The 25,453-nt window shown below is 55.8% G+C and overlaps 3 protein-coding genes across 3 annotated transcripts; 1 reads left to right on the forward strand and 2 right to left on the reverse strand.

Moving 5' to 3' along the window:
* Nucleotides 1–1,473: 1,473 nt before the first annotated feature.
* Nucleotides 1,474–8,074, forward strand: LOC306954870 (bone morphogenetic protein 8B-like; the record flags this gene model as incomplete). Its single annotated transcript, XM_079546067.1, has 7 exons — nt 1,474–1,873; nt 5,378–5,570; nt 6,100–6,248; nt 6,463–6,657; nt 6,838–6,917; nt 7,070–7,180; nt 7,925–8,074. 7 exons carry the CDS (start codon nt 1,474–1,476, stop codon nt 8,072–8,074), a joined length of 1,278 nt encoding a protein of 425 aa, XP_079402193.1.
* A 1,160-nt stretch (nt 8,075–9,234) lies between these two features.
* Nucleotides 9,235–12,240, reverse strand: PPIE (peptidylprolyl isomerase E; the record flags this gene model as incomplete). Its single annotated transcript, XM_079546168.1, has 9 exons — nt 9,235–9,303; nt 9,378–9,520; nt 9,967–10,152; nt 10,224–10,347; nt 10,688–10,788; nt 11,282–11,363; nt 11,692–11,718; nt 11,934–11,977; nt 12,045–12,240. 9 exons carry the CDS (start codon nt 12,238–12,240, stop codon nt 9,235–9,237), a joined length of 972 nt encoding a protein of 323 aa, XP_079402294.1.
* Nucleotides 12,241–12,500: 260 nt separating this feature from the next.
* PABPC4 (poly(A) binding protein cytoplasmic 4) lies at nt 12,501–24,471 on the reverse strand (the record flags this gene model as incomplete). The annotated part of the gene is made up of 15 exons (XM_079546221.1): nt 12,501–12,795; nt 13,286–13,385; nt 13,478–13,608; nt 13,716–13,809; nt 13,954–14,081; nt 14,603–14,722; nt 14,890–14,977; nt 15,251–15,523; nt 16,005–16,100; nt 16,680–16,817; nt 17,389–17,483; nt 17,753–17,892; nt 18,382–18,497; nt 18,801–18,994; nt 24,279–24,471. The coding sequence occupies 14 exons, from the start codon at nt 24,469–24,471 to the stop codon at nt 13,299–13,301; spliced, it is 1,893 nt and encodes a 630-aa protein (XP_079402347.1). The 3' UTR covers nt 12,501–12,795; nt 13,286–13,298.
* Between the last annotated feature and the right edge of the window lie 982 nt (nt 24,472–25,453).

Raw genomic sequence — 25,453 nt, forward strand, 5'->3', positions numbered from 1 at the left:
GATTGTTTCCTAAATGCATCTTTATAAACTTAACTTGCTGTCTCAGCAAGGTAAATTATATTTAAAAGCAAAGACCTGAATCCTACAGTGTTCAAGGAACTCTTTTTGTAAACCAATACCTCAGGCGGAGACACGTGAGGTGTGGGGACTTCTGGGGGCTTCTGTTTCCACGCGTTCTTTTTTTTAAGCGATGCGATTTTACCCGGGCTCTGGGATGGGATTTGCACGCAGCACGGGTTGCGGCGGCCCCTTGCAGCCGCTGTGCTGAGCGACGGCTGAGCGCCTCTGGGCTGTAAGGAGCGCTGGGGGCTCGGGGCCGCTGCGGGTTGGGATCCCTCACGTCCCACGGCGGCGGCGGGTTCTGCAGGTTGGAGGATTCTTCTGCTGTGATGACCTCAGAGACCGACCCGGCGCCTTCGCCCGCACCTCCTTTCTTTCCTATTTATTACTTCTCCGGCCATCCCACTTCCAACCGGGCGACCTCTGCTCCTAGGAGAAATCTGGACTTTCGCGCACAGCTGCTTGTCCTTGAAACGAGTCTCACCAGCACATCGCTGCACGTCCTGCCCGGCTTCTGTGCGCCCTTCGTAATGGCACCGAACTGAGTGGCCGGGGGCTGCGGGGAGTGGGCTCTGCGGAGCCCCTGTATTTATTGAATGGTGTTCCTCTCCGGCTCTGACCGTGTTGCTGTGTGATTCTCTCAATTGGTTTAAATTGAGGCAAAAAAACCCTGAAGCTCTACCAATGAATTGTTTAAAAAAAGAAAACAGACACATTTTTGTATTACGATTGCTTGCGGTAATAAACAATCTTGCCTCCTACCTTCCTCCCAAGTGTTGGTGTTCCGCGTTGCAGGCGTTCGTCCCGCGCTCCCCGAGCCCCAGCAGGGCAGCCCTGCACAACCCCCGTGCAGGGAGTGCGGCAGGAGGTTCTCGCGTGGATCGCAGCGGTGCGGGGACTGAGAGCAGCTGAGGGGTGGGGGGCTGGGTGCCCGTGGGAGGCAGGCGAGGTCCGTCTGTGCGGGCAGGTGCACGGGAGAAGTGCCCACGGCAGGGGTGTCTGGGGGGGGGAGCGAGTGAGAGGACCATCGAGGCTGGGTGTCTGTGGGTCTGAGTAGGGTTGGATGCCCGTCGGTTTGAGTTCTGTGAGGTTAGACGTCCATCGTGTTGGGTGCCCACAGGGGCAGATATCTGCGGGTTTGGGTGCCCATAGAGGTACATGCGGGTTCGGGTACCCACGGGGGTAAGCGTTCGTTGGTTTGGGTGCCCATAGGGGCGTACGTCCGCGGGGTCAGGCGGCCATGGATTCGGGTGTCCGTGGGAGGACGGCTGCGCTCCGTGCCGGGCGTGGAGCACCGTGGCCGGGGCGGTGCCGCCGCCGGGCCCGTCCCTTTCCCTCTCCCGGGTCCGACGCCGCGCGGGGGCCGTTCCGCACCGCTCCGCACCAGGCGGGGGGGGTCGGGGCGGCGGTGCCATGGGGTCGGGGCGCGGGGGGCGGCTGAGCGCGGTGGCCCTGCTGTGCGCGGCGGCGGTGCTGTGTCAGTGGGGCAGCGGCAGCGTCCTCCGCCGCCGCCTCCCCGCGGGGTTCGCGCAGCGGCGGCTGAGCGGCGGGGAGCGGCGGGACGTGCAGCGCGAGATCCTGGCCGTGCTGGGGCTGCCGGGGCGGCCCCGACCGCGCGCCCCCGCCGCCTCCCGCGCCCCCGCCGCCGCCGCTCCGCTCTTCATGCTCGATCTGTACCACGCCGTGGCCGGAGAAGAGGAGGAGGAGGAGGAGGCGGTGTCGCGTCCGGTGCTCACCGGGCTCAGCACCCAGAGCCCTCCGCCGGGCAGCGTGGTCAGCCACGCCGACACCGTGGTCAGCCTCGTGAACATGGGTGAGTGCGGCGCCGGGGGCCGCGGGGGGGGGGGGGGGGACCGGTACGGAGAGGCCGTCGCGGGTAGAACCGACCCCTGACCGAAGTTTTTGCCCCGACGGCTGCCGGCGTCCATCATCCCGGGCGCTTTCCCAGCGCGTCCCCGCTCGGAAATACCCCTTTTCGCCCCAAGTCGGGCTTCGGAACGGCGGGAGGAGGGCGGAGAGGGGCGCGGGGCTGAGACCTGGGCGCTCCCGTGAGAAAGCGGCGATGGCGAAGGGGAAAGTGGTGGGGAAAAGCGGTGCGCGGAGCGTGGCTTGGGGTCGCTCGTTCCCCGCTGCCTCCAGCCCTGCTGTACCGTCAGCTGCAGCGAGTTGAGCTCTCCGGCCCCCGAGTACGATCTCCATCACCGCACAACGGCGGGAGCAGCAAACCCCGCAGGACGGGGCCGCATCGCCCACCCCGTTGCGGTGTTGAGCACGAAGCAGTCGGGCGGGGAGGGCGGGCGCTGCTCTCCCCCTTCCAGCAGCGAACTGCACCAATTACCTGCGGTGGGACACCGCTGAATCACGGCTCGGAATAAAACCCTCCCGGTCGCTCATTATTGCTGGAATCCCGTCGGGCTGGTTGCTGAGCTCCGGCTCCATCCCATTCCCAGACCTGAGAGCGGCGATGCAGCAGAGCACCAGCCGGCACCCACCGGGGTCCGCTGGCATCCTGAACGCGTACTCAGCTTTTCCTGTCTCTGCTCTTTGCTTTAGGCTGTTCGCGTACCCCCCTCTGCCCGTTGTGGCCAAGCACGAGGTTTTTGGGGTGCTCCCGTGCAAAGACGGAGGGAGTTGTCGGGTATCCAGCCGCGGAGCAGAGTCCGGGCTTTGGCCGCACCACGGTGTGCAGTGGGATCAGTGCTTCAGGACGCGGGTGGGGCCATGCAGGCGATGCTGGGAGCAATGGGGAACAAAGGCTGGCGCGGGGCTGGCAGCTCTCAGCAGGTAGGGCTACTGAGGTGTCTGCCAAGTCCTCTCCATCCTTCCCTGCATCCCCCTGCAGTGTTGGGCTGCACAGAGGTCAGGAAGCCCCACAGGACAGCCCCCTTGCTGTGCCTGCAGGATGGGGCAGCCAGGACAGTGCGGATGGGTGCTGGGACGTGCGCCCCTCGCTCTGCTCAGCGCTCGGCACATGAACACCAAATCGTGCTGTAACCGCGACCGATTTGGGTGGGATGGGAAGTGGGGCCGCCCGGATCCCATGCAGAGAGCTGATGAGCACAACTTCAGCCTTCAATTTGAATGGCTTTGAATTCTGCAGCTTCTCCAGCCCCTTCATTTTAATTAAATAAATTTTTTAGTGGGAGAAGGCTAACTTTCATTTGCATGCATAATTGGCTGTGCCATTACCCTTATGGGATGTGCAAATGCGGACGGCGGTGCTCCGTAGGGCGCTGTGCTGCTCCCCGTGTGGGGACAAGGTGGGCACAGCGCCGCTCCGGGCTGTGATGGAGCCCCACGTGCCGGGCAGAGCTGAGCTGGGTGCAGCCGTGGCACCAGCAGCTCTGGGCCGCCTTTGGCACTCGGGTTGGCTTTGGTGCCAGGGGCTCCACCTGTCCTCTTCCAATGGGTGACGACGGGGTGCTGTGCAAGAACGCTGGGGAGGGGGCACAGCCACTAAGCCTGCAGCCAGGGGAGTGCTTTTATCCTGAGGTGAGGGGGCCTTTGTGTTCTTTTAGGAAGAATTGTTCATGGGAAGGAGCGGGAGCCCAATGGAGGCTCAGCGGCATTCGCTGTGCCTGGGAGTGCTCCTCTGTCTCCCCTGGCTTTGGAAAGCTCTGGAGTTTATTTTTTTCCCTCCTGCAAGTGAAGGAGCATCTTCCCTGCACCTCCTTTAGACCTATTTTAGCATTCAGCGTGCTTGATGTGGTCGAATATCCTGGCATTTCCTTTTAATTTAGTGCCTGAAATGGTCGCAGGGGCCGCTCGGTGCAGCCAGGACCTGTAATTACCACTGATGTGCGTTTATAGAAGCAGCGCACAGAATGTGTGCAATGAAGTGCAGCTAAAAATAAAATGGGGGGGGAGAAGAAGTGTAGGGCCTGGGGGCACCAGAGCTGGGGCCGCATGGCCCAATGCCATGACGTAAGGTATGTGTGGTGCTACCATGATTTGGGATGGAGGATGTGACATTGGCGGCTGGGGAGGGACACGGCAGCCCGGGGGTGGGACAGTGCAGAAGGAGGGGGCAAGGAGAGCAGAGGAGCTGGGCTGGGTGTTTTTAGTGCCTCGCCCGCAGCCCGGATCACCCGCCCACAGCTAATTGTGGGGTGGTGGTGCTGAGTCAACACCGCCCCGATCAATAGCTGGGTCCAAGGGGGGGAGGCAGAGCCGCTCCAACAGCTGCAGAGAGGCGCGGAGATGGGGCACAGAACCTCAACACCGCCGCGCTGTGAGCTCAGCTCAGCCCGTGCCTGAAGGATGCACAGAGATGCTGCTCTGTGCTGGCTGTCCCTGCGCTCGTCCCCTGCCTTGGCACGGTGCTGTGGCTGCTCGCTGGCTGCAGGGAGGCTGCTCAGTTGTGGTGTGGGGCTTTTTGCAGGAGCGCTGAGGGCTCTGGCAGGGCTGAGCGGTTGGCACAGCAGGGCGAACAGAACCGTGCAGAAAAGGGCTTCTGAGCCACTGCAGCTCCCGGGGCTCAGCCCCAGCGCCCGCCCGGGCAGCACAGGGGTCCCGGCGTCCCCCCGCCTGCAGTGGCTGCTCAGCGCCTGCAGGAAGCGGCTCCGCATCCGCCCGGCCGCCAGCCCTGAGCTTTATATAAAACAGCCCTGTGGTGAACCCCAGGGCTGGAGGAACGCGGCGTTGGGTTCAGAGGGAAAAAAAAGGAAAAGAGAGGAAAAAAAAGACCTGTGGATACATAGTGAGCATCTCGGCACTCGGTTCGGAGAGGTGCGCCGAGCTGCATGTGTGCAGATGGGCAGGAAAACACTGGGGTGTGTGAAATCAGGAGTGTGCCCCACTGGGAATGGCTTAAAATGGCATCTGAGGGTGTTTGATTATTTATTCACGATTTTGTGTGTTTGGGTCTTTTAAAGTAGGCAGAAGCTGAGATTTGTGACATTTCATTTATGTTTAAAGCAGGAAGAGCGTTAATCACCTTAATTATGTTCAGACACGGCAGGCTGGAATACTTTTAAAGAACAATTTGAAGAAAATAATTACACATTAGTGAGCCGGTGGGGACGCCCTGCCGCAAAGCAGCACTCTGTGCTTTCCTTTATGGGTTTAAAAAGAAGCTTCCTTTACCAAAAGGCACCGATTTCTGCAGAAAGCAGACTTTCAATGGAAGGAAAGGGGTTGTTGGCGCATAGCACCGACCGGGCGCCTGCCTGCCCTCGCCTCGCTCCCTCCGTCCCGTGTGCCGTCAGCACAGGGCAGGCAGGCGCCGGGCTCAGGGCACGGGAACGGCGGGGCTTCTTCCCACATGGGGGGAGCGGGGTCAGCCCTGGGGGCGGTCCCTGACCCCCATGCCCCGCAGTGGAGCAGGACCGGGACACCTCCTCCCCAAAGCCCTACTGGAAGGAGTTCCGCTTCGACCTGGCTCAGGTGCCCGCAGGGGAGTCGGTGACGGCCGCCGAGTTCCGCATCTACAAAGCGCGGGGCGTCAGCCGGCACGGCAACAGCACCCTGCATGTCAGCATCTACGAGATCGCCGCCGAGCGCGCCAACAGGTGACAGCCATGGGATGGGTGGGGAAGGAGGCTGGTGAGGGATGAGGGTGGGGATGGAGGATGGGATGGGATAGGGATGGAGAGCGGGACAGGGGTAGGCATAGGGATGAGAACTGGGATGGGGACCAGAATGGGGACCATGATGGGGATGAGGAGTGGGGTAGGATGAGGCACCGGGACAGGGATGGAGGCTGAGATACGGGACAGGATTGGGAACTGGGATAGAGACAGGGACCAAGACTGCAGTGGGTTTGGGGCCACTGTCGAGCACCACCTCTGCCCTTCACCTTTCTCACCCCGTGCCAAATGCTGCTCCACAGCGTCCCCAGGCAGTGACACACACGGTGTTAGGAGGGAGCTGTGCTTTTCCCAGGGCAGCTGCCAGGGTGCCACCTTCACACAGCCACAGGCGCTGTCCTGACCTCACAGCACCGGGGCCTGTATGGGCACGGGCACAGGAGTCATTTCCACGAATGGCTGTGGGATGGAGGAGCCTCAGGGTGTTACTCACCACTGTGCCCATCTGCAGGGAGTCCAACCTGTTCCTGCTGGACGCCCAGCAGCTGCATGCCAGCACCGAGGGCTGGCTGGTGTTCGACGTCACAGCCGCCAGCAGCCACTGGCTGGTGGAACGCAAGCACAACCTGGGCCTGCGGCTCTACGTGGAGACAGACAATGGTAAGAACCACTGCAGCGTCGGGTCCTGAACCCCAGAAACACCCTCAGTGCCGCAGCTCTGCAGCGTGCAGCTCCCGTCTGCGGGGTGGGCAGCACTGCAGGATGCGGCTGCACCGCGTGGGCGCCCTTCGAGCGCTGCGTGCGGAGCTGAGGATGCTGCACGGTGCCGGCCTGCAGGACCTGCCCGCATCTGTGCCCCGCTCTGTCCCTGCAGGGCTCAGCGTGGAGCCGGGCTCAGTGGGGCTGTTGGGCCGCCGTGGGCCCCGCTCCAAGCAGCCCTTCATGGTGACTTTCTTCCGGGCGAGCGCCAGCCCCGTGCGAGCCACGCGAGCGGCCAAAGCACCGCGCAGGAGGCAGCCCAAGAAGAGCAACGACCTCCCACACTCCAACAGGCTGCCAGGAATCTTTGGTAAGAGCCCTGCGGAGCAGCCCGGGCTGTGCAGGGAGCGCGAGGCTCTGCTGCCCGTTCCCATATTGCTCCTCCAGGCTGGGAGCGCAGCCCTGCCTGCACCCAGGAGGCTCCGTGTGCCTCCTGTGAACCACAGTACAGCCCCAACCCCGGGCTGACGCTGCCTCCCTCTCTCCACAGATGATGTCCACTCTGCAGATGGGCGGCAGGTCTGCCGGAGGCACGAGCTCTATGTCAGCTTCCAGGACCTGGGCTGGTTGGTACGGTCCCGATCCCCCCACAGAGCCACAGCTCCCGGCCACTCGCAGGAGTTTTGGTGACCCCAAACTTCAGAACAAAGCTGGGGAGGAGGTGGGGGGGAGCAGGAATGGAGGAGCAAGCAGTGCCCCAGTGCAACGTCTTCTCCTTGCAGGACTGGGTGATCGCCCCCCAGGGCTACTCAGCCTACTACTGCGAGGGGGAGTGCGCCTTCCCGCTGGACTCCTGCATGAACGCCACCAACCACGCCATCCTGCAGTCCCTGGTCAGTGCTGGCACTGCTGGGGGGTTCTGGTGCCGGTCCCCTCCTTGTCCCCATGTGCAGAGGCTGCCCCCCGAGGCCCAGCGGAGCCCAAGCGCTGGGCTCAGCATATTCCGAGCAGGAAGGCTTCGCTGCCCGTTTTCCCAAATCCACTCCACATCGCAACCCATGCTTTAATTTCTGGAATTTCCTGACCTGTGAGTGCTTGATTTCCCAATGGTGGAGTCACACCGACTCCGGTGCTCGCAGTTAATTACAGGGAGCGCCGAGTCCTTGGCTGAGCCTTTGAAGGTGTCTCCTGGCAGGGTTTAGTTTTCGCATTAATGAAGCTGCCTGAGCCCCCCCCCCGCTGTGGGCACCCACCCTCAGCCCCGGCCCAGGGCTCTTCCCAGCACGGACGTGAATCACCTGGCACTGGGAGCTGCAAATGGCAGCGTTGGGCAGCACAGCGCCGGACTTCCGAGCTGGGAGAGCCGTGCTGGCACATGGCTCACATGTGGGGTGAGGCCGGGGGGAGCTGCCTGCAAAGCTCACGGTGCCAGGGCTCAGCTCTGGGTCCAGGGACTCAAATGAACGAAGGGCCGCCCAGATCCAATATAAACTGACTGCAGAGAGGACTGCCAAGGGTTTAGAATAAATATTTTTACAAAAGGCTGGAAATAATCCCCCATTCACCCAGGCTTCTCCAGGTTAAGAACCAGGGTGCTTTGAGGCTTCTCCCATGCCCACAACCCCTCTGCCCCTCAGGTGCACCTGATGAAGCCCGAGGCCGTGCCCAAGGCGTGCTGCGCGCCCACCAAGCTCAGTGCCACCTCCGTCCTCTACTACGACAGCAACAACAACGTGATCCTCAAGAAGCACCGCAACATGGTGGTGAAGTCCTGCGGCTGCCACTGAGCACCGGGGGGGAAGAGGGGCACCGGGATCCGTGCTGGGTGCGGGGGGGGAGGGGGTTACTGCAGCAGCACCGGGGCTGCCCACCCGACACACCACCACCCGTCTGCCCAGCCCTTTCCCTTCCCAGAAGTGGATGTAAATAATATAAAACTTCCCTTCTCTCACCACATATAATGAGAAACATCCATACTATACATGCGTAGATATAAATATATAGAAGAGGAAGAGGATTTGTGGTCGGTGACGTCGGGCCGTGGCGGATGTGCGGTGCCCGGGGTGAGGCAGGGCGGCTCCGAGGACAGCTGGGCAGCCCGGCTCCAAGCAGGGCTTCCAGTTCCCTACACAAAAACACCCTCAGCCAATTAAGTAGCCAGCTGACTAACAGGCTCCTGTTTACTTAGAGTTCACAAAACTCAGCCAAGGGGAAAAAAAATAATACATATTGAGCTACAACACTGTTATAAAATAAATGCCTAGTTTGGAAAGTAAACACGGCGTTTCTCTTGCTGCTTTTTCATAAATGTCACAGCACAACAACGTTCTGTTCTGCACACTGAATTTCGCAATGAAAAAGTACTCACGATGGCCTAAAACTGCTCCTGTTTGCCTGAAGCTGAGCCCAGCAGGCGCTGTGGCAGCTGGGGCTGCTCTGGGGCACCCAGGGAACCTGGCTTACCCACACACAGAGGAAAAAACAAAGAGGAAAAAATGCAGAAAACCAACCCAAATCCCAAGGATGGTGAGCACTGAAAAAGGAACATCCTGATCCTGCTGCCTGGGGTAAGGGCTCACCGCACCAGAAAGGTTCCATTTGCTGATGAAGGCAATGCAGAGCAGCTCAGGACGCAGCCGTGCCCCTGGGCGGAATGCTCCTGGGTCAGGGCTTGCGTGGGGATGTCTGCAAGGACTATTCCAAACCTTGAGATTTAAGGAGCATCCTGACTCAGTGAGAACCCAACAGCCAGGACAGGCCTTTGTTTTTCGAACACTCGGTTTTATTATTTCTGTGAAATATAGGAAGTCTTTGCCAAGCGAGGGGCAGACAGTGGGAGCAGGAAGCAGCACAGGCACAACGCGCCCGCAGCAGCCTCCTCCCCGCTCAGCCCGCTGCAGGACGGGGCACCAAACCTGGCAGGGGCAGCTGGGCAGCAGCACCGCGCTCACACGCACTCCCCGCAGTCGGAGATGATCACCTTCTGCTTCGGCTTCCCGTCCTTGGTGCCCTGAGCCTGCAGAAGGGAAGGAAGGCTGGCAGTCGGGGGCAGGGCTGCGTGCACACGGCCCGCCTCGCTGCGGCACCGACCTCGATCTGCCGCACCACATCCATGCCCTCCGTCACCTCCCCGAACACCACGTGCTTCCCATCCAGCCAGTCGGTTTTATCACAGGTGATGAAGAACTGCGAGCCATTGGTGTTGGGGCCGGAGTTTGCCATGGACAGCAGCCCTGGGACCAAACAGCGCAGCGTTACTGGGAGCAATGCCAGTAATTAACTAAAACCCCTCCGGGCCGCGCAGACGATGCTGGTTTTAAGAGTCTGTGAATATTGAAACTGCGGGAAGCTGACGATGCCAAGAAACACCTACAAGTATGAGCAGAGTGAAGTGGTAGAGAGCATTAATCTATTTTTAACTGCAGCAACAGCAAAGCCTTGGAGATCGGCCTGCTTGCTTTCTGCCACCTTTCCACCGCTCATAGTTACACTGCAACATTCCTCCCCTAAAACCCAACGGGAAAGCAGCTTTGAAACTCTCCGTGATATAAGACTGAAATTAACAGCGTGTGGGCAGAGACAGGGGCTGCATTTCTGCCCTGGGCACACTGCAGTCTGCTCGAGGCGCTGCTGCTGCACGGTCAGAGCAGCTCGAGGAACCCCACAGCGCTCACCCTACCCGGCCCCGTGTGCTTCAGGATGAAGTTTTCATCATCAAACTTCTTCCCATAGATGGATTTTCCTCCAGTGCCGTTGTGGTTGGTGAAGTCCCCAGCTTGACACATGAATTGGGGGATGATGCGGTGGAAGCTGCTCCCCTTGAAGCCGAAGCCTTTCTCCTGAGTGCAGAGGCAGCGGAAGTTTTCTGTTCGGGGCGAGGGGCAGAGGTGAGCACAGCACACAGCCCGAGGGCAGCAGAGCAGCAGCACCGCTCACCTACGGTCATGGGCACCACGTCGGACCGCAGCAGGATCTTGAGCCGCCCTGCAGGTTTGTTGCCGATCTTGATGTCCATGTAAACCTGGGGGTTGGCCCGGGACTTCTTGGCAGGAGGCTCACCCTAGGCAAGGAGGAGGCACACAGCGGCGCTGCTGCTCAGCTCTGCCACCCGATGGCCGGTCCGACCCCAGCCTGCGGCACAGGGCCGGCAGCAGGTCCAGCTCCGAAAGTCCCTGGAGGCAGCAGGCAGAAAACGGCGGCTCCTCACAGCCTGGGGGCTGCTGCAGGATGCAGCAAAAACATGCAGCTCCCTCTGGGCTCACCAAGCTTTTGGGGACACAGGGACTGACATGACCACAGCTCACTCCTGGTTCCCAAAGCTGGCAGCATCCAGATCCCCAGGTGGCCGTTCCCCACTCCGAGGCACTCAGCAGGGCACAACCAGCTCCATCCATCCCTACCTCCTGTGTCTCTGCTTTGGGTGCCTCTGTTCCTCCTTCCTCTGTGTTCTCTTCCAGAGTCTTTCCTGAGAACCTCTTCAGCCACTCATCATCTGACCACACTGCAGCAGAGCAGGGCAGGGTGAGCACGGGGCGCTGAGCCCAGGGCCAAGCAACTCAGGACTCAGCACAGCTCTGGCAGCAGCAGGACTGCACCCAGGGTGCTGCTGGCCCAACCACTCCCAGAACTGCACGCAATCACCCCCCGCATGGGGACACGGGAACAGAGCCAGCAACTCCCCCAAGTAATAACCCACAGCCCGCTGGCTGCGTGCCACCATCCACCTCTCGCCAGCACTTTGCTGAGCATGGCTGGGCTCCCTCCCATTTCAGGTGTGACGGTAACCCTGCCTGGTGTGTGAGTGCGTGTCTGGCCCCCTGTAGAGAGCAACTAGAAGCGCAGCCATGTCTGTCTGAGGGGCTGGGGGATGTTTTTGGTTCTTGGGACCCCACGAGGCTTGAATGGGAAGCAGAGCCTTGGGAAACCAAAAGGGCCAATGTGTGCCCAGCGCTGAACACCCACAGGGGTTTCTCCTCTCCTAGGCACCAACTTACCTGGCCGAGATGATCCTTCTTTAATTCGCATTGGTTTGGCCAAGTTCACTCGAATTGTCCGACCAAAGAGCTCAGACTCGTTCTACAAAGAACAAAAAAAGAACAAAGCCCACCACAGGGTAAAAACTCACTACGTCCCCTCTGCATAGAGAGCAGGGCTGGCTTTCTCTCTCCCCACTTCTGAGCACCACAAGGGCCCCACAGCTCAGGAGCTGCACTGAGACCACAGGCAGCGGCAACCACGCCAGCAAAGCAGGGCCAGGCACGACAGTCCCAGGCAGACCCGTGTCTGCAGCACCACCCAGCACACGTGGCAGGAGCTGCCCCAGGCTGTTTGCAGCTGCTGGCCAGGGCCAGCCGTGTCCCAGCGGAGGTGAGCTCCGGGCTGTGAAGCAGGGCAGGCCTCGTACCATGTTGTCAATGGCTGCTGCTGCATCCTGTATGAAGAGCAACAGGACGCGTCGTTACAGCCACTTCTCTCTTCCTTTAAAGAAAAAAGCCTGGGCACACAGAGTTGGCGCAGCTGCCTCCGCGTCCGCAGACCGGGAGAGGAGCAAAGCCGCCGCGCGCTGCCCCGGGCAGATCTCTCGGCTGCAGGCAGCCCCCGCGGCCCGGCCGCCATCCCGGAGGGCGGCTTTGCTCCTCCTCTCACCTCCGCCAGCTCGAACTCCACGAAGGCGAAACCTCGGTGCTTCTCTGCGAACGCAGCCCGCGGTCAGAGCCCGGCTCACAGCGCGCCGCCGCCCCGCGCCCCGCCACGCACCGGTCTCGTAGTCCAGCGGGATCTGGATGTCGGTGATGTCGCCGAACGGGATGAAGGCGGCGTGCAGCACCTTCTCGTCCACCTCCTCCGCCAGCCCGCCTGCGGCGCACAGCGTTACGGCCCCGCTCGCCCCGCGCGGCGCCCGCAGCCCCCGGCCCCACTCACCCACGTACAGCACCCGCTTGGTGGCCGCCATCTTAGCGCCCCGCCCCGGAAGTTCCCGCGAATCCCGCCTTTCCGCAGCGCCGAAAAAAGGCGCCCCCTGCGGGCGGGGAGGTGCGGGCGCAGGCGAACCGGAACCGAAGCGCGCAGCGCCCGGAGCTTCACAGCAACCCCAGCAGCAAGGTGAACGCCGTCGAGTGCCGTGAGCCACGTCAAAATCACGCACCAAAAGAGAACGATGACAAATGCAGACAAAGATTTTATTCCTTTATTGACAAAAGACTTTCCAGAACTTTCCACACTGGACTTTGAGTTAAAACCAAAACCACAAAATGCTTGAACTGGAAATCTTCGATGTTGCGCTTCGAAAAGACAAGCGGTAACCCTGCTGTAACACAAGGGAAGCTTGCAAACTCAATTCTGGTTTTGGAAATCTAGAGCTGCGCAGAGTCGGCTTGGTAAGAGTTTAAGGATTGGTTTATAAAATGCAGTGTAACTACGCGACGTGCCGCACGGCCCTGAGTCCTGCAGCACAGTGCAGAATCTGCAGAGCTGACACCTGGCAGGGGCTATTTGGCTTCTTTGCATCCTGCAGGAAAAGGAGGAAGACGTTACCTGCCAGGTACTGGGAAATAAAAGCCTCCTCTAGGCGTTTGGAGCTGGACACAGGAGACAGCATTTGTTTGGGCAGAGCTGCACCAGGAATGGCTCTGCTGGCAGCAGCCTTTGATGCACGCTGCAGGCAGATGACTGCAGGACGAGCAATGGCACCAGCACAGCACTTCACCCTGAAGTCACCAGAACATCTTGCACATCATTTTATCTCCTAGATCAGCACTGGCACAAGACTCATCTCAATCTGCTGTACTTCCATGACCTCCCAACAGGAGCACTTCAGCAATTCACGCATCATCTTTCCGATGCTTAATTAAACAGATTTTTGAAGAACTGGCTAAAATCAGACAGGCGCCGCTCCCAGACCGACATAAGCCTCCCAGACCAAGAACACTCAGTGACTGCCTTGCTTTATTTACCAATCCTGGAAGCTTTTAATCAAAGCCGAGGACTGAGACACTCACCAGTCTTCCTGGCTTAAGAGGTAGCAGCAACCACACCCACCTTCTGGGCAGCTTCTTTCTTGGCTTGGTGAGCCTGCAACACTGCGACAGCCTCCTCCACCTTCAGGAAGACAGATGAGCCAGCGAGTGAGAATTCTCTCTCAGCCAAAGGGCCCCACAGCCTGACCCCAGCCAAGGAACAGGCCAGCTTACCTTTGACCGGAGGGACTCTGGAGACTCCAGCATGTGCAACAGCTCTGAGTTGTCAATCTCCAGCAACATTCCTGTGATCTTCCCTGCGAGGCTGGGGTGCATAGCTTGAATAAGAGGGAACAAACGTTCTCCTAGAAAAAAAGGGTTTCAGACACAATTTTAATTTAAAAGCTGTTGATGAAACCTGGGGACATTTCCAAAGTAAAATGCAATCTGGAAGAGCCAGAGTTTCACTCACCCAGCATCTGTTTCTGCTCCTGGGGAGGGGCAGCAGCCAGCATGGAGGCTGTTAGTGGCTCCTGTCCCTGCACGTGTACTGCAGGCTGAGGTGCCTATAGAAAGGCAGATAGAAGGATGCAAAAATAGATGCTGTGCTGATTGTTTCTGCAAAAGCTCTTCAGTATGTAAAACTGCAAAAACTCTGCATGTAAAACCTGTTGGCCTGCAGTTGCTTCAGGCACAGACCCTTGTGTTACCTGCAAAGGTTGTACAGGTGGATGTGGGCTGCGGACACTTGAGGCATATTTATAAGGGGGAACTGCTCTGGGAGCAGGAGCAGCTACAGGTGGACGAGGAGCCAAGTTCTGTCCTGCAGTGGTAACACCTGCAAAAGGAGAGCAGGATTAAAAACACCCAAAGGAATGCACAGCAAATAACCTGAGGCATCTTAATGACTGCTAAATTCAAACTATGCACTGCACAGGCAAATACTGGCTTAGAAACTGGTCTCCAAATTACAACTGGATATTTCAGAAAAGGACTATTCTACATTCTGCATTTATGGTATTGTCTAGTTACGCCATCAAATAAAATGTGGGTGCCCTACTCTGAGAACAATATCCATAACCTGCAGTCCTATTTACAGCGGTAAATGTTGCAGAGCTGTAGAGATGAGTTCCAAGTAAGTGGAAAATAACCCATCTGGATTTCTGCTGCTGTGCTGTAGCACCAACTGTCCCTAGACCAGCACTGCACAGCAAGGAATAGGAAAGATTCAGGTGCTGTCTCTGCCCCTCACTGCAGGCGTCTGTTTCTGACAACCACCTTTGTGAGTAGAAGTCAAGTCTCAACAGCACCCTCACCCCCCGCAGCTGAGGAGAAGAGCCTGGGAGGCAGACGCCTTACCGACTCGCTGGGCAGAAACAGGGAGGCCACGAGAGACAGGAGCAGTGCCAGCAGGGGCCAGGTGGCGCAGGGCTGGCCGTGGCCCAGACTGACGCATGGCGCTTGGCATTCCCTGGAAGCCTGATGGAGGAAACGAGAGGAAATCCTCAAACCAGAACTGACCGCTGAGTCGGGCCGCTCAGCTACAGGAAGCAAGCTGAAGCTGCGCACAGAAAGGAAAGCATGCATTCACGCCAGAAGGCACAACCCAGAGGGCCACACCACCAAAGCCGTCTCTAGACGCTCACCTTGAGGTCTTCCTCCTTGCTGCCAGCGCGGGTTGGGTCTCATCTGTGCCATCTGATTGGGTGCATAGTAAGTGGGTCTGCTCTGAGCCTGGAGGGAGACCAAACGAGCTAAAGGCAACATCTCAGTGAACAACAAGCATTGTTCACAGTGTGTTTTGGCAGTTTTTCCCCAGACTCAACGCCCAACTCAAATTAAGAGAGCATGCAGCCAGGACGTCACAATTAACTCCACTGACTGCACTCCCCGTTAGGAGTTGCTTGCTCATGGGCATAAGAAAGACTCAATGGGATGAATGCAAACAACTCAGGGCCCAAGCACAGTTAAAATGATCATAACACCACACTAACTTGCTCAGCTTACCTGGGGCACAGCAGGCATGAAATAACCGCCAGCAGCAGGCTGGAACTGATTAATGATTGTGTTGGCTGGCAAGGCTCTCATGCCAGCAATGCGCTGCATGTACTGATTAGTTAGATGAGCCTTCCGCTCTTCTTTCCTTTGTGCAAGTGCAACATAGAGTGGCTTTGAGCCCACTATTCGACCATTCATCTCTGTCACAGCTTTCGTAGCTTCCTCTGGAGAGGAAAAGCAGACAAAGCCAAATCCTTTGCTCCGTCCATCTTCCAGCATCACCTGCAGTAAAGACCAATTGCTGGTAGAGCAACATTTCAAGAACAGTTTAAGAATCTCTATTTTTGACCGCAGAGAAATAGAAGATTTCAAGGAAGAACTGTTGCAGAGGTGTAGGGACAATTAGTCAATGAAGAACCACTTGTCTGGATTCGCTCTGCCTTTCTGTCAGCACCATGCGTCCCCAGACTCACACTGCACAGCAAGGAATGGGAAAGATTAGGTGCAGCCTCTAATCAAACGTGAAGAAATGCCTGCTTGCCAATCAGCATGACATGGCAATGTTTTCCACCTCTTGTCCCCCCCACTTCTGATGAGGAATCAAACAAGTTATCAGTAAAATCACGATGAGACCCAAGGAAATCTGCCCAAAATTCTCATGACTGCACCAATGAGGGGATATACATCTGCCCGTCAGTCCTTTGTCAAGTAACAGTTCCATCCTCGGGCCTTAAAATCCCAAAATCCCCAAGCCCCACAGTACCTTTGCACTTGTTATTGACCCAAAAGGTGAGAATTCCTTCCTCAGTTTTTCATCATCTATAGTGTCATCTAGGTTTTTAATGTATAGGTTAACTCCCTGAAAGGTAGAGAACAGTAGGATAATTAAGACATCTACAGTAATAAAGAGAATCTTCAGCACATCAACTGTCAGCATCCATCTGCCAAAGCTGTCATTTGTCTAAAACCTCTCAACTAAGCAGGACATCTGTCATACCAAGACTGATGGCAATAAATGTTGCAAAGGTGTAGAGACAAACTCCAATGCAGTGAAAGAGCCTGTCTGGATTTCCTCTGCTTTCTTGTTGCATCATGTGTCCCCAGTCCTGCACTGCATTGCAAGGAGCGGGAAAGATTCAGATGCAATCTCTGGCACAATTTTGCTAAAAACTGAACCAACAGCAGCTCAGAGTCACATCTCTTTCCATCCTTTCAGGTATGCTCATGTGAAATTAAAGATGACTGCATGACTTCTCTCACATCCTCCTAAGTGCTTCATTGTGAAGACCATGCATGGAAATCTCCAAGTTCCATGGAGTCACCTTAAAGTTTGCACTCTAAGAATATATCACAGGGTGACGACTGCGGCCAGTGCCTTTTAAGCCTACCAACAGATGGAAAACTGTACTTAAATTCAGAAGAGGGGCAGGCTGTTCACCTGGTACCGGCTGATTCTCTCTTGTTTTAGCTGTTCAAATCTCCTTTTCAGCTCTGCCTGGCGCTCCACCTTCTTCTGTGCTCGGCCTACAAACACCATTTTCCCATTGATATCCTTCCCATTCATTTCTTCCACTGCCTGGACAGAGGGGTCAAAGAAAACTGTCAATTGCTGGAACAGGACAGCAGCCGATCCTGTTAAGAACTTGGCTGCCCAAAGATCTCCCTGCTCGTTAGCCAACAGCTGCCACAGCACCTCTGCGCTGCTCCCGTTTTACACCAGCTAATTAAAGATAAACTGAAGTTACCAAGAGAGACCACGCTGACAACCTTACCGTAATGCTGGACTAACAGCAGGAACTTGTGAATTTACCCCCACCCCTTCTGTAGCCAGTGTCAAACAATAACAAACATAAGGCTCCAAAGACACTGCTCCAAGAACACTCACTCCCTAAGCCATCCACCAGAGCACTTCTTCAGCAATTAATGTTCAGATTAAACAACAGCATTCTGTGTGCATCTAGTAACCTGAGAAGTGTCAGCTTAATCCTGAAGCAAGGTCACAACGTGGTGACATGCAAATGGCTTCAAGCCCCCACATCCAGAAGAGGTTTACATCTGAGGCAGAATTTTATCTCAACCGGCTTCTATGACAAGCCAAGAAAGCCCTTCTCCAAAGACACGCAGGCAGCATTAACACTCGGTCATACCTTGTTAGCATCTTCATGCTTTTCAAAGCTTACAAAGCCAAAGCCTTTGGATTTTCCAGTAGGGTCTGTCATCACTTTAACACTCAGAGTCTTACCTGTTACCAAGGGACAGGGTTAGTGAAACATAATGTAAGGCTATTTCAAGTCTATCAAGCTCCACAGAATCACCCTAGCCTTCTTCTCTCACTCCTCTGCTGGCCACTCTCTGCCTCCTGTCCAATGTTTGACAGAATTACTGCCCACTCCTCATCTCTTCCAATTCATCAGCCTCAAAGTCACCCCAGCAGACGTATTCAGATGGCAGCAGCACTTAAATTAGCACAGCTCATGAAATTCGCAGTCGCATTAGAGTTTCGGTACTTACCATATTTACTGAAGAGTTCCTTTAGTCTTTCATCATCCATGTCATCCCCAAAGTTCTTAATATAAACGTTGGTGAATTCCTTTGCCTTGGCTCCCAGCTCAGCCTCCCGCTCTTTACGAGACTTGAATCTCCCAACAAATCTGTATGAAAGAATGAAATTAAGTGAGGAACTTGTTTAAAAAAAAAAAAAAAAAAAAAAAAAAACACAGCACATGATTTGCAGTGAGGCAAAAAAAAAAAAGAATTCTTTTTTGTAGTAGTAGCCAGACACAGGGAGAAGAAAGAGTGCCAGAACAGGAGGACAGAGAGGCCGCAGGCCAACCAGAAAAGTCCCCTGTCCTACAGTGAAAAGCAGCAGCCTAGGATGCCCACCCAGCTCTGCAGTGAAGAGTACTGGCCAGACACCCACCCAGCCCACTTGCAGAGGGAGCAAATCAAGGCTTGGTTAGGGAAACCACAGCCCTGCAATGGAAGGGGAGCAGGCTATGGCTTGGGCAGGGTCACTCACCAGCCCTGTAGTGGAGAGGTAGCAGGCCAAGGCTTGGGCCAGGAGAACCTTGTGTGTCCCTGTTAATACCGAGATGCATCACGGTTCATGCGCTCGCTGCTGCTGCTGCTGTGACACTCACACTTTGCGGTCGTTTAGCAGCATGCCGTTCATCTTCTCGATGGCTCTATCTGCAGCATCCTGGGTCTCAAAGTGCACAAATGCGTAGCCCTTAGAGCCATTCTCATCACACACCACCTAGACACACGGGAGGAAACCAATCTGTCAGACCTGGGAGCGCACACCTCCGCCACGCTCAACTGCAGCGTCAGCACACGAGAGCAGGTGGCTGCTGAGGGCCAAAGCAGTGAGATGTCTGTGTTTAGACTGGCTCATTTCACGACCAAACCTGACAACTCCAGCAATCCCTGACCTTCTGGTCAGCTCTGCCTTCAAGAGGCAGCCCTCCATTTGGTGACAGTGCCACTCCTGCCTCCTACACCGGGTGTCTCTGATCGCGTCGCCACTACAGTAGAGTGGGAAAAAGTCACCACATCTCACCTTGCAGGACAAAATATTCCCAAACGCTGAGAATGTGTCATAAAGTGCCTTGTTGTCAATGGATTTGTCCAGGTTCTTAATGAAGACGTTCCCAACCCCCGACTTCCTCAACGAGGGGTCCCTCTGAGACCACATGATGCGAATGGGCTTCCCTTTGATCACATCGAAGTTCATGGTGTCTAGAGCACGTTCAGCTGCAAGAGAAGTGCAGAACAGGTTTCTATGGCTTGTTAAAGCACAAAGGCTTCCATCACGTGAGTGGCAATGTAAATGAAATTAGAGAGACTTTGGGGCGATAACATGGGTCAATTCCAATGGCTACTTTTAGTTTAACTCCATGTTTCAAGGGAGGTCCTTGCAGCACAGTTACTAGACATATTTGAGAACATAACAGATTTAATAATCTTTTCTGAACTGACATTTTGATGTTTTCATAGCCACAGAAAAATGAATGCCAAAGTACTTAGACTTGGCTACATTCCTCGCTATTATGAAGGTAAACTGCTGAAATCAAAAGAAGGGAAAATGCAGGCAGCTCTCAACTACTCATGCGCATTTCTACTAAGAGAAAATGATCGCTTCTCTGTCAGGTCAGAGACGGAGAACGCACACAAACACACGGCTGGCAGGGAAGAACACAACCAGCCTCTATCGTTGGTGGCCAACAAATGATTTCCAATTTTCTGACTAAAGGGCAACAGTGCCAACAGACAACATGCTGAGAAAGAGGCCCAGGTACCCAACTTGACGAACAGGGAAGCATTTAACTCAGCTCTGAAACCCCAGTGCTGCCATCCTGGGCCACACTGAACCCCGTCGTCACGATTCTATTTCTGCTGCCTACTGATGTATTAACGGATCATTGCGTACACTCGTCAGGATCTGCTTCATAAAATTCAGATGCTTGTGACTCTTCTGTGCCAGGAAACGCTCCTAACATGGAGTCGGCAGAGAAAGAGAGACTCAATTCCCAGCACGAGGCAGGGAAATAAAGGGATAAATACGCATTAAGACCAAGGAACATTAACAGGGCAGAACCCAAGTTTTCCATATTTCTTTGGCTCAGTTCTTCACACCACTGTCACTCAGTTACTGATATCAGTTCAGGGCAGCAAATTCAGCCCAAAAGCCAACACCAATACCTTCTCCTCTCAAGTGATGCTTTGTTAGAGCAGAGAAGCCATACAGCATTTCACAGAGCTCTCCAGATCCTCAGTGGGGCACTGCCTACAGAAGTCTCCTGCACTCCCTACCTCAAAATCAGTGAACTGCTGCACGAAAGTTTATTAGAGCTTCTCATGTGCTTTGAAGACTTTTCCTGCTACTGCTCTTTAAGTTGAACTGGTGCCATCTCTTTTTTCCCCAGTCCTTCACACAATCCCTACTGTGAAACAAGTTCTGCTGGATCTCGTTACTGAAGCAGAGAGACTTACAACATTAGAAGGACAAAAACCATCTCAGAGGAAAATCTTACATGCTAGGGCTCTGCTTGCTCCACTAGCTATTTAAAAGCTTTACATTCAATTAACTGCCATGCTAAAATGATTCCTCAGCTGCTGCTCTGAATCAGTGCAGCCCTGTGGCTGCCCCCATCGCCACTCCTGGTAGCGCTTCAGCAGGCAACTCGGTGCAGGCCGTCAAATTTGGCAGTGCTTATTTATAGCAAGGAGAGCTGCTGCAGAAGCATGCACTGGCAAGGACACAAACAAGCTGCATGTTCCATCTGCAGCAGAAACAGCTCCTGCTGAAAGGTGCCGAGCAGAGGAAGCAGAGGCAAGCAACCAGAGGAACTGCGAAGCGCTGTGCGGCCACTGAGATACAGGCTAGGAACCTGCTCACGGGTCTGCCAAGCTTTCTAAGCACATCGTAAGCAGATGCTACTGCCCTGCTCTACGCAGCCATCTAGCACTGCACAGCAGTAGCATACTCTGCTTGACGTACGTGCAAATGCTAAAGCACTTGTTAGCAGTGGTGCAAGAAAGCCCCAGACAGATTTCTTAACCTGAGGGCTGCCACACTCCCAGGCAGAAACGCAGTCACATCACACCAGTACCTGAGAAAGCCCCTGAAGGATCGGCACAGGGATAACAGTGACCCAGAATAAACACAGCAAATTCATTTCCTCCACCTGAGCGAACGCCTCCTCATTTCCCCCTACTTAAGCCACCAACCTTCAGCCATTTCAGCTCCTGTATCTGTTTCTCTCCCACTGGTTCCTGTCATCCTCCCAGCAGGCTGGACTGCAACTCAAACCCAACACTGCTCACACACTGAGTCTCTTCCAGGCTTTCTCCATTCTTCTTCAAGTGCCTTTTGGACAGGGAAAACCAATATATGAGCATTCCTTGAAGCTTGCCTTAGGCCTCAAAGTAATGATTCTCACCTGCAGGCTAGGCTCCCTGACACAGAGCTAACACAGTGCTGGAGATGGCCGTGTGGCTGAGCAGCACAGACATACCACGCACCAGGAGTCACTCGCAGAAGCTCAGCACAAGGAGTTTTGTCAGCTGCTCTGCAGACCTCTGTGCTCTCGCTTGTGTCACTAGCTAATAAAGACCTGACAACAAAAACAGTGCAAATTTAGCCACTTAGAGCTGGCAAGGTTAATCAGCATACTTGATGCCCATTCCTTCAGTCCCTTCATCACTGAAGTGTCACAAAACGCTGCCAGCAGTGAAGATCACGTACAAAACCACTCCTTCCTTCCAACTGCACCCCTGCTTTGCACTGCACGTCTTTCATGCTGCCGTCTCTCCTTTAAGGAGGAGGGACAAGTTTATCCACACCCTCCTACAGCTCTCTGTTTAGAGACACTTATCTCATCCCAGCCTCAGGTTCCTTCTTGGCTTGAGAAACACGTGGTGTTCTCTGTACTCCCAGAGCAGCTTATCTCTATGGCCACGTTGAAGTTTCTCTCCATCATTATCTGAGTTGTCCTAACTGTCAACGTTATGAAACCCTGCAACACAACGACACTGCATGAGGAACATATTTAAAAGCTTTTCTTCCAAATAAAATGAGTTTGTTTTCTTTCCACTTACAGTTAAAAATATTAACAACCATGGCCAAGTCTGAACTCGCCAGAACTCTGAAGCATTCCCTGAGCTGCCTACCAGAACAGCACGGACCCAGCACTGCGCATTCACCGACTGCTGTGCCACAGAGCTTCAGCTGAAGGCAGCAGAGCTCATTTTCATTAAAAACAACCTCTCTGCAGACTATCAGACAACGCGTGTCCAAAAAGTAACCCAGGGTAAAGCATCGCTCCATTAGCTGAGGAAAACCAAGAAAAATGCAAGCCCTGAACCAGTTTAGACGCAGAGTTCTGGAAACTCAGATGTTCAGGATGTGAATACAGTGATCCCCTGCTGGTCCCAAAGAACAGCAAAGTTCTGGCTGCTGCCCACCTTGTAAACAGTTCTGCTTCTAATTTACAGTTCTGGGCAGTAAGGAGAGAATCCCATTTCCCACACAAAGGTTAAGATGTGACAAACCTTCAGATTTACAAAGCACTCCCACTTGTACAGAAGGTATCCAGGAAATACAAACCATCCTATCAGCTTCACTGCCTTCCACCATTTCTAACACACCAGCAGTGCGCCCACAAGAGCTTTCCTACAAGTTTTGGGAGCACAAAGCTTCCCGAGTGCTTTTATGCACCGTGCTGTAGCAGTGCTACAGAATGCTGCCCGTCATTTCCTAGAATGGACAATATAAGCCCAAATGCATTTCTGATTATGCATCCCTAGAAAGAAAGTACAGATCCGTCTTCTCTGAAAGCCCTCATGCAGAAAGCACAGCCACCTTGAAGCCAAACCTAAAACTCATGCATTTGACAACAAAAATTATATTCCCCATGAAGTTTGAGTCTCGGTTTCAGAGAGACCCCAACGCACCAGCTGCTGTGCCTCCCACCTGCTGATGTTCTGCCCCATTACATTCAGCACAGTAGCTGCCCTTTACTCATACAAAATTACACACTGCTGTTTGCTGCACCAGGAAGGAGCTTTTCGAAAGAGATCTCTTTGTGCAGGCAGGAGACTTGGCACATTTCTTCCTCCCAGTAGCAACTGAAAGATAAGGTTCAAGTCACTTGACCTTGTAAGACCTACCAGTAACAGGACACCAGCTACTCTGTCAAAGTATCAATCCAAGCACTGGGACTTCCTAAAACGTCTGCTGCTTCTCCAGGAGCCCAGAATGACGCAACATCCCCCCAACCTCACGCCTATTTATTACCATAAAAAGTTTGCCTTGAGACACATGTGGAGGCCAGCTATCTCCATATTTCTATGGGAACTTCTTCCTGCTACAGCAAGCACACACAACAGCTACCCTTCCCTTTCAACATCACACCTACACCCACACGACACAGGACTTCTCTACTTTAAGAGCACAGAGGCAGCCTGAGCTGGGAAGAGGACAGCGGCAGAGGGCACATCACAGCCAGCTCACATGAAATCTGCCGAGAGCTCAGAGGCTCTACTGGCTTGCAGGAGCACGGCTTTGTGATGACATTTCTTTTCCACACCACGTGAAGACTTTGACCTGAAGGCAATGTATTTATCTGCTATCTGCTCTCTACAAAACTGCAAAGCAGGACGGCCAATTGCAGGCAACAGGAGGTCACTGGCTGTTATGAATTGATCCTGAATCCAAGGGAAGCGCTCTCGCCTATCTGTTCTGGAGATGTCTATATATAGACCCTGCTAAATCACCGCTCAGAGCAATAAATGAGCGCCAGTCAACAAGTAACGGCTCTGAAAACGAGGGCAGAAAATACCGACCTACTTTTCTAGAGAAAAAAGGCGCTTCACACACACACAATCACCTTTTCTGTCCCATCTTTTGTACGTTTCCACTGCTTTAGCCCTGGAACATCTACTTAAGAAGGTGCCAAATTGAACTATTAAAAACAATCCAGCCAGAGTAAACCAGCATGGATTCTGCCCACGAGACAGCACAGTTCCACACACTGCACAGCGAACCTTTCCCACCAGCTCAAGAACATCAGAGTGCTGCGCAGCTGCCTGCACACACAGCAACATGCAGCCATCAGCTCCACCAGGAGTGAAGTTACAACAGGTGAGCAGCCAGAAGAAGAGACTTCTGCTCTGTAAGAAGTGCCTGTGAAAAACGCCTCCAGCTCCACAACTGCTGGTCAGGTGATTACTTACCCTACGGATGGAGCACACCGAAAGGCCGCTACAGAACACACAGAACCACGAACCGTTGAGGCTGCAGGCCCGTAAGGCCATCGGGTCCGACCGCCGCCACCCCCCCCGCACCCACCTCCCCAAGGCCGCATCTCCTCCGTACGGAGCAGCCGGGACGGCCGGCAGGGCAACGCTCCACCCGAGCGGGACCCCGAAGAACCGAGCGTCCGGCAGCCGCGCGGCCATCGTGCGGGGCGGCACAGCGAGCGGCTCGGCGGTGCGGGGCGAGGAACGGCAGGAGGGCGCCGGGCGCGGCGCGTACCGTCAGCGGGCTGCTGGAAGTTGACGTAGGCGTAACCGAGGGAGCGGCGGGTGATCATATCGCGACACACGCGGATGGACAGCACGGGCCCCGCGGGGCTGAACTTCTCGTACAGCATCGCCTCGGTCACGTCGGGGTGCAGGTCGCCCACGTACAGCGAGGCCATGGGGTAGCCGCTGCCCGCCGCGCTCATCGTCCGGACGGCTGCGCGCGCTCGGGGCGTCTGCGGGGAGAAACGCGGGTCAGAGGCGGCGCTGGCAGCGGGCGGGACCAGAGCCAGAACGCGGCGAACGGCGCGCCGCGACCCGCGCCGACCCAACCGAGCGCCCCCGATGGGCGCAGCCCCACGCGGCGGCCGGGATCGCACCGGGCCGCGGCCGCCCTTCACCCCCGCCTCCTCCTCCCCCTCCCAGCCCCACTCACGCACTGCGGCCCAGCGGGCAGAGAAGGGGCGGCGCGCGGCTCCCGCCCCTTTATAGCCGCCGCGGCGCCGTGAGAGCCGCGTGCGGCGGGGAGGAGGCGGCAGGAGCGGCCCTTGCGGCGCGCCGTCCGCTGCAGCGCCGCCTTGCGGCAGGGAGGACCGCGGGGCGAGAGGCGCTCCCTGCCGGCCGTGGCGGCGTCCGGTCCGGAGGGCCGGCAGGGGGCAGCGGCGCCGCGCCGCGTGACGGCGAGGGCGGCCGGCGTGGAAAGGCGCTCGGCGCTGCCGTGTGCCGGCCTGCAGCGCGGCGCCGAGGGGCTCAGCGCTGCCGTGCGCCACCCACGGCCCCCGCCAGACCGCGCCAACCACAGCCCCGCGTTCCCATGGGCTCTTCATTGTGTTTTTAGCATGAAGAACAAGGATGCTCGGGGGACTTCGGGGATTTCCCCTACAGGGCAGATCAAAAGGTGCCAGGATGTGTTACCGGAGATGTTTAATCTTAGAAAAACCCTGGGAAAAAGAAGCAAAGATCCATTCCTCACCTACCACTGTAATCTCCGCGCTACTGTGGGGAGAAAACCCCCGAGGCTCGGAGCGATGCCTCCCACCGTTTGATGTGCAGCATTCAGGAAGTGGTTTCTCGCAGTCCCCGCTTTGCTTTACCCTGCAGCCCGCGGGGCTGTCGGTGAACGCCTCCCAAACCCGAGCCGTGCAGGGCTGGGCCCCCCCTGCCACCCCCTCCGCGTCGGGCAGCCCG

Source organism: Tetrao urogallus (genome assembly GCF_951394365.1).
Source record: "Tetrao urogallus genome assembly, chromosome: 23".
Classification (NCBI taxonomy): Eukaryota; Metazoa; Chordata; class Aves; order Galliformes; family Phasianidae; genus Tetrao; species Tetrao urogallus.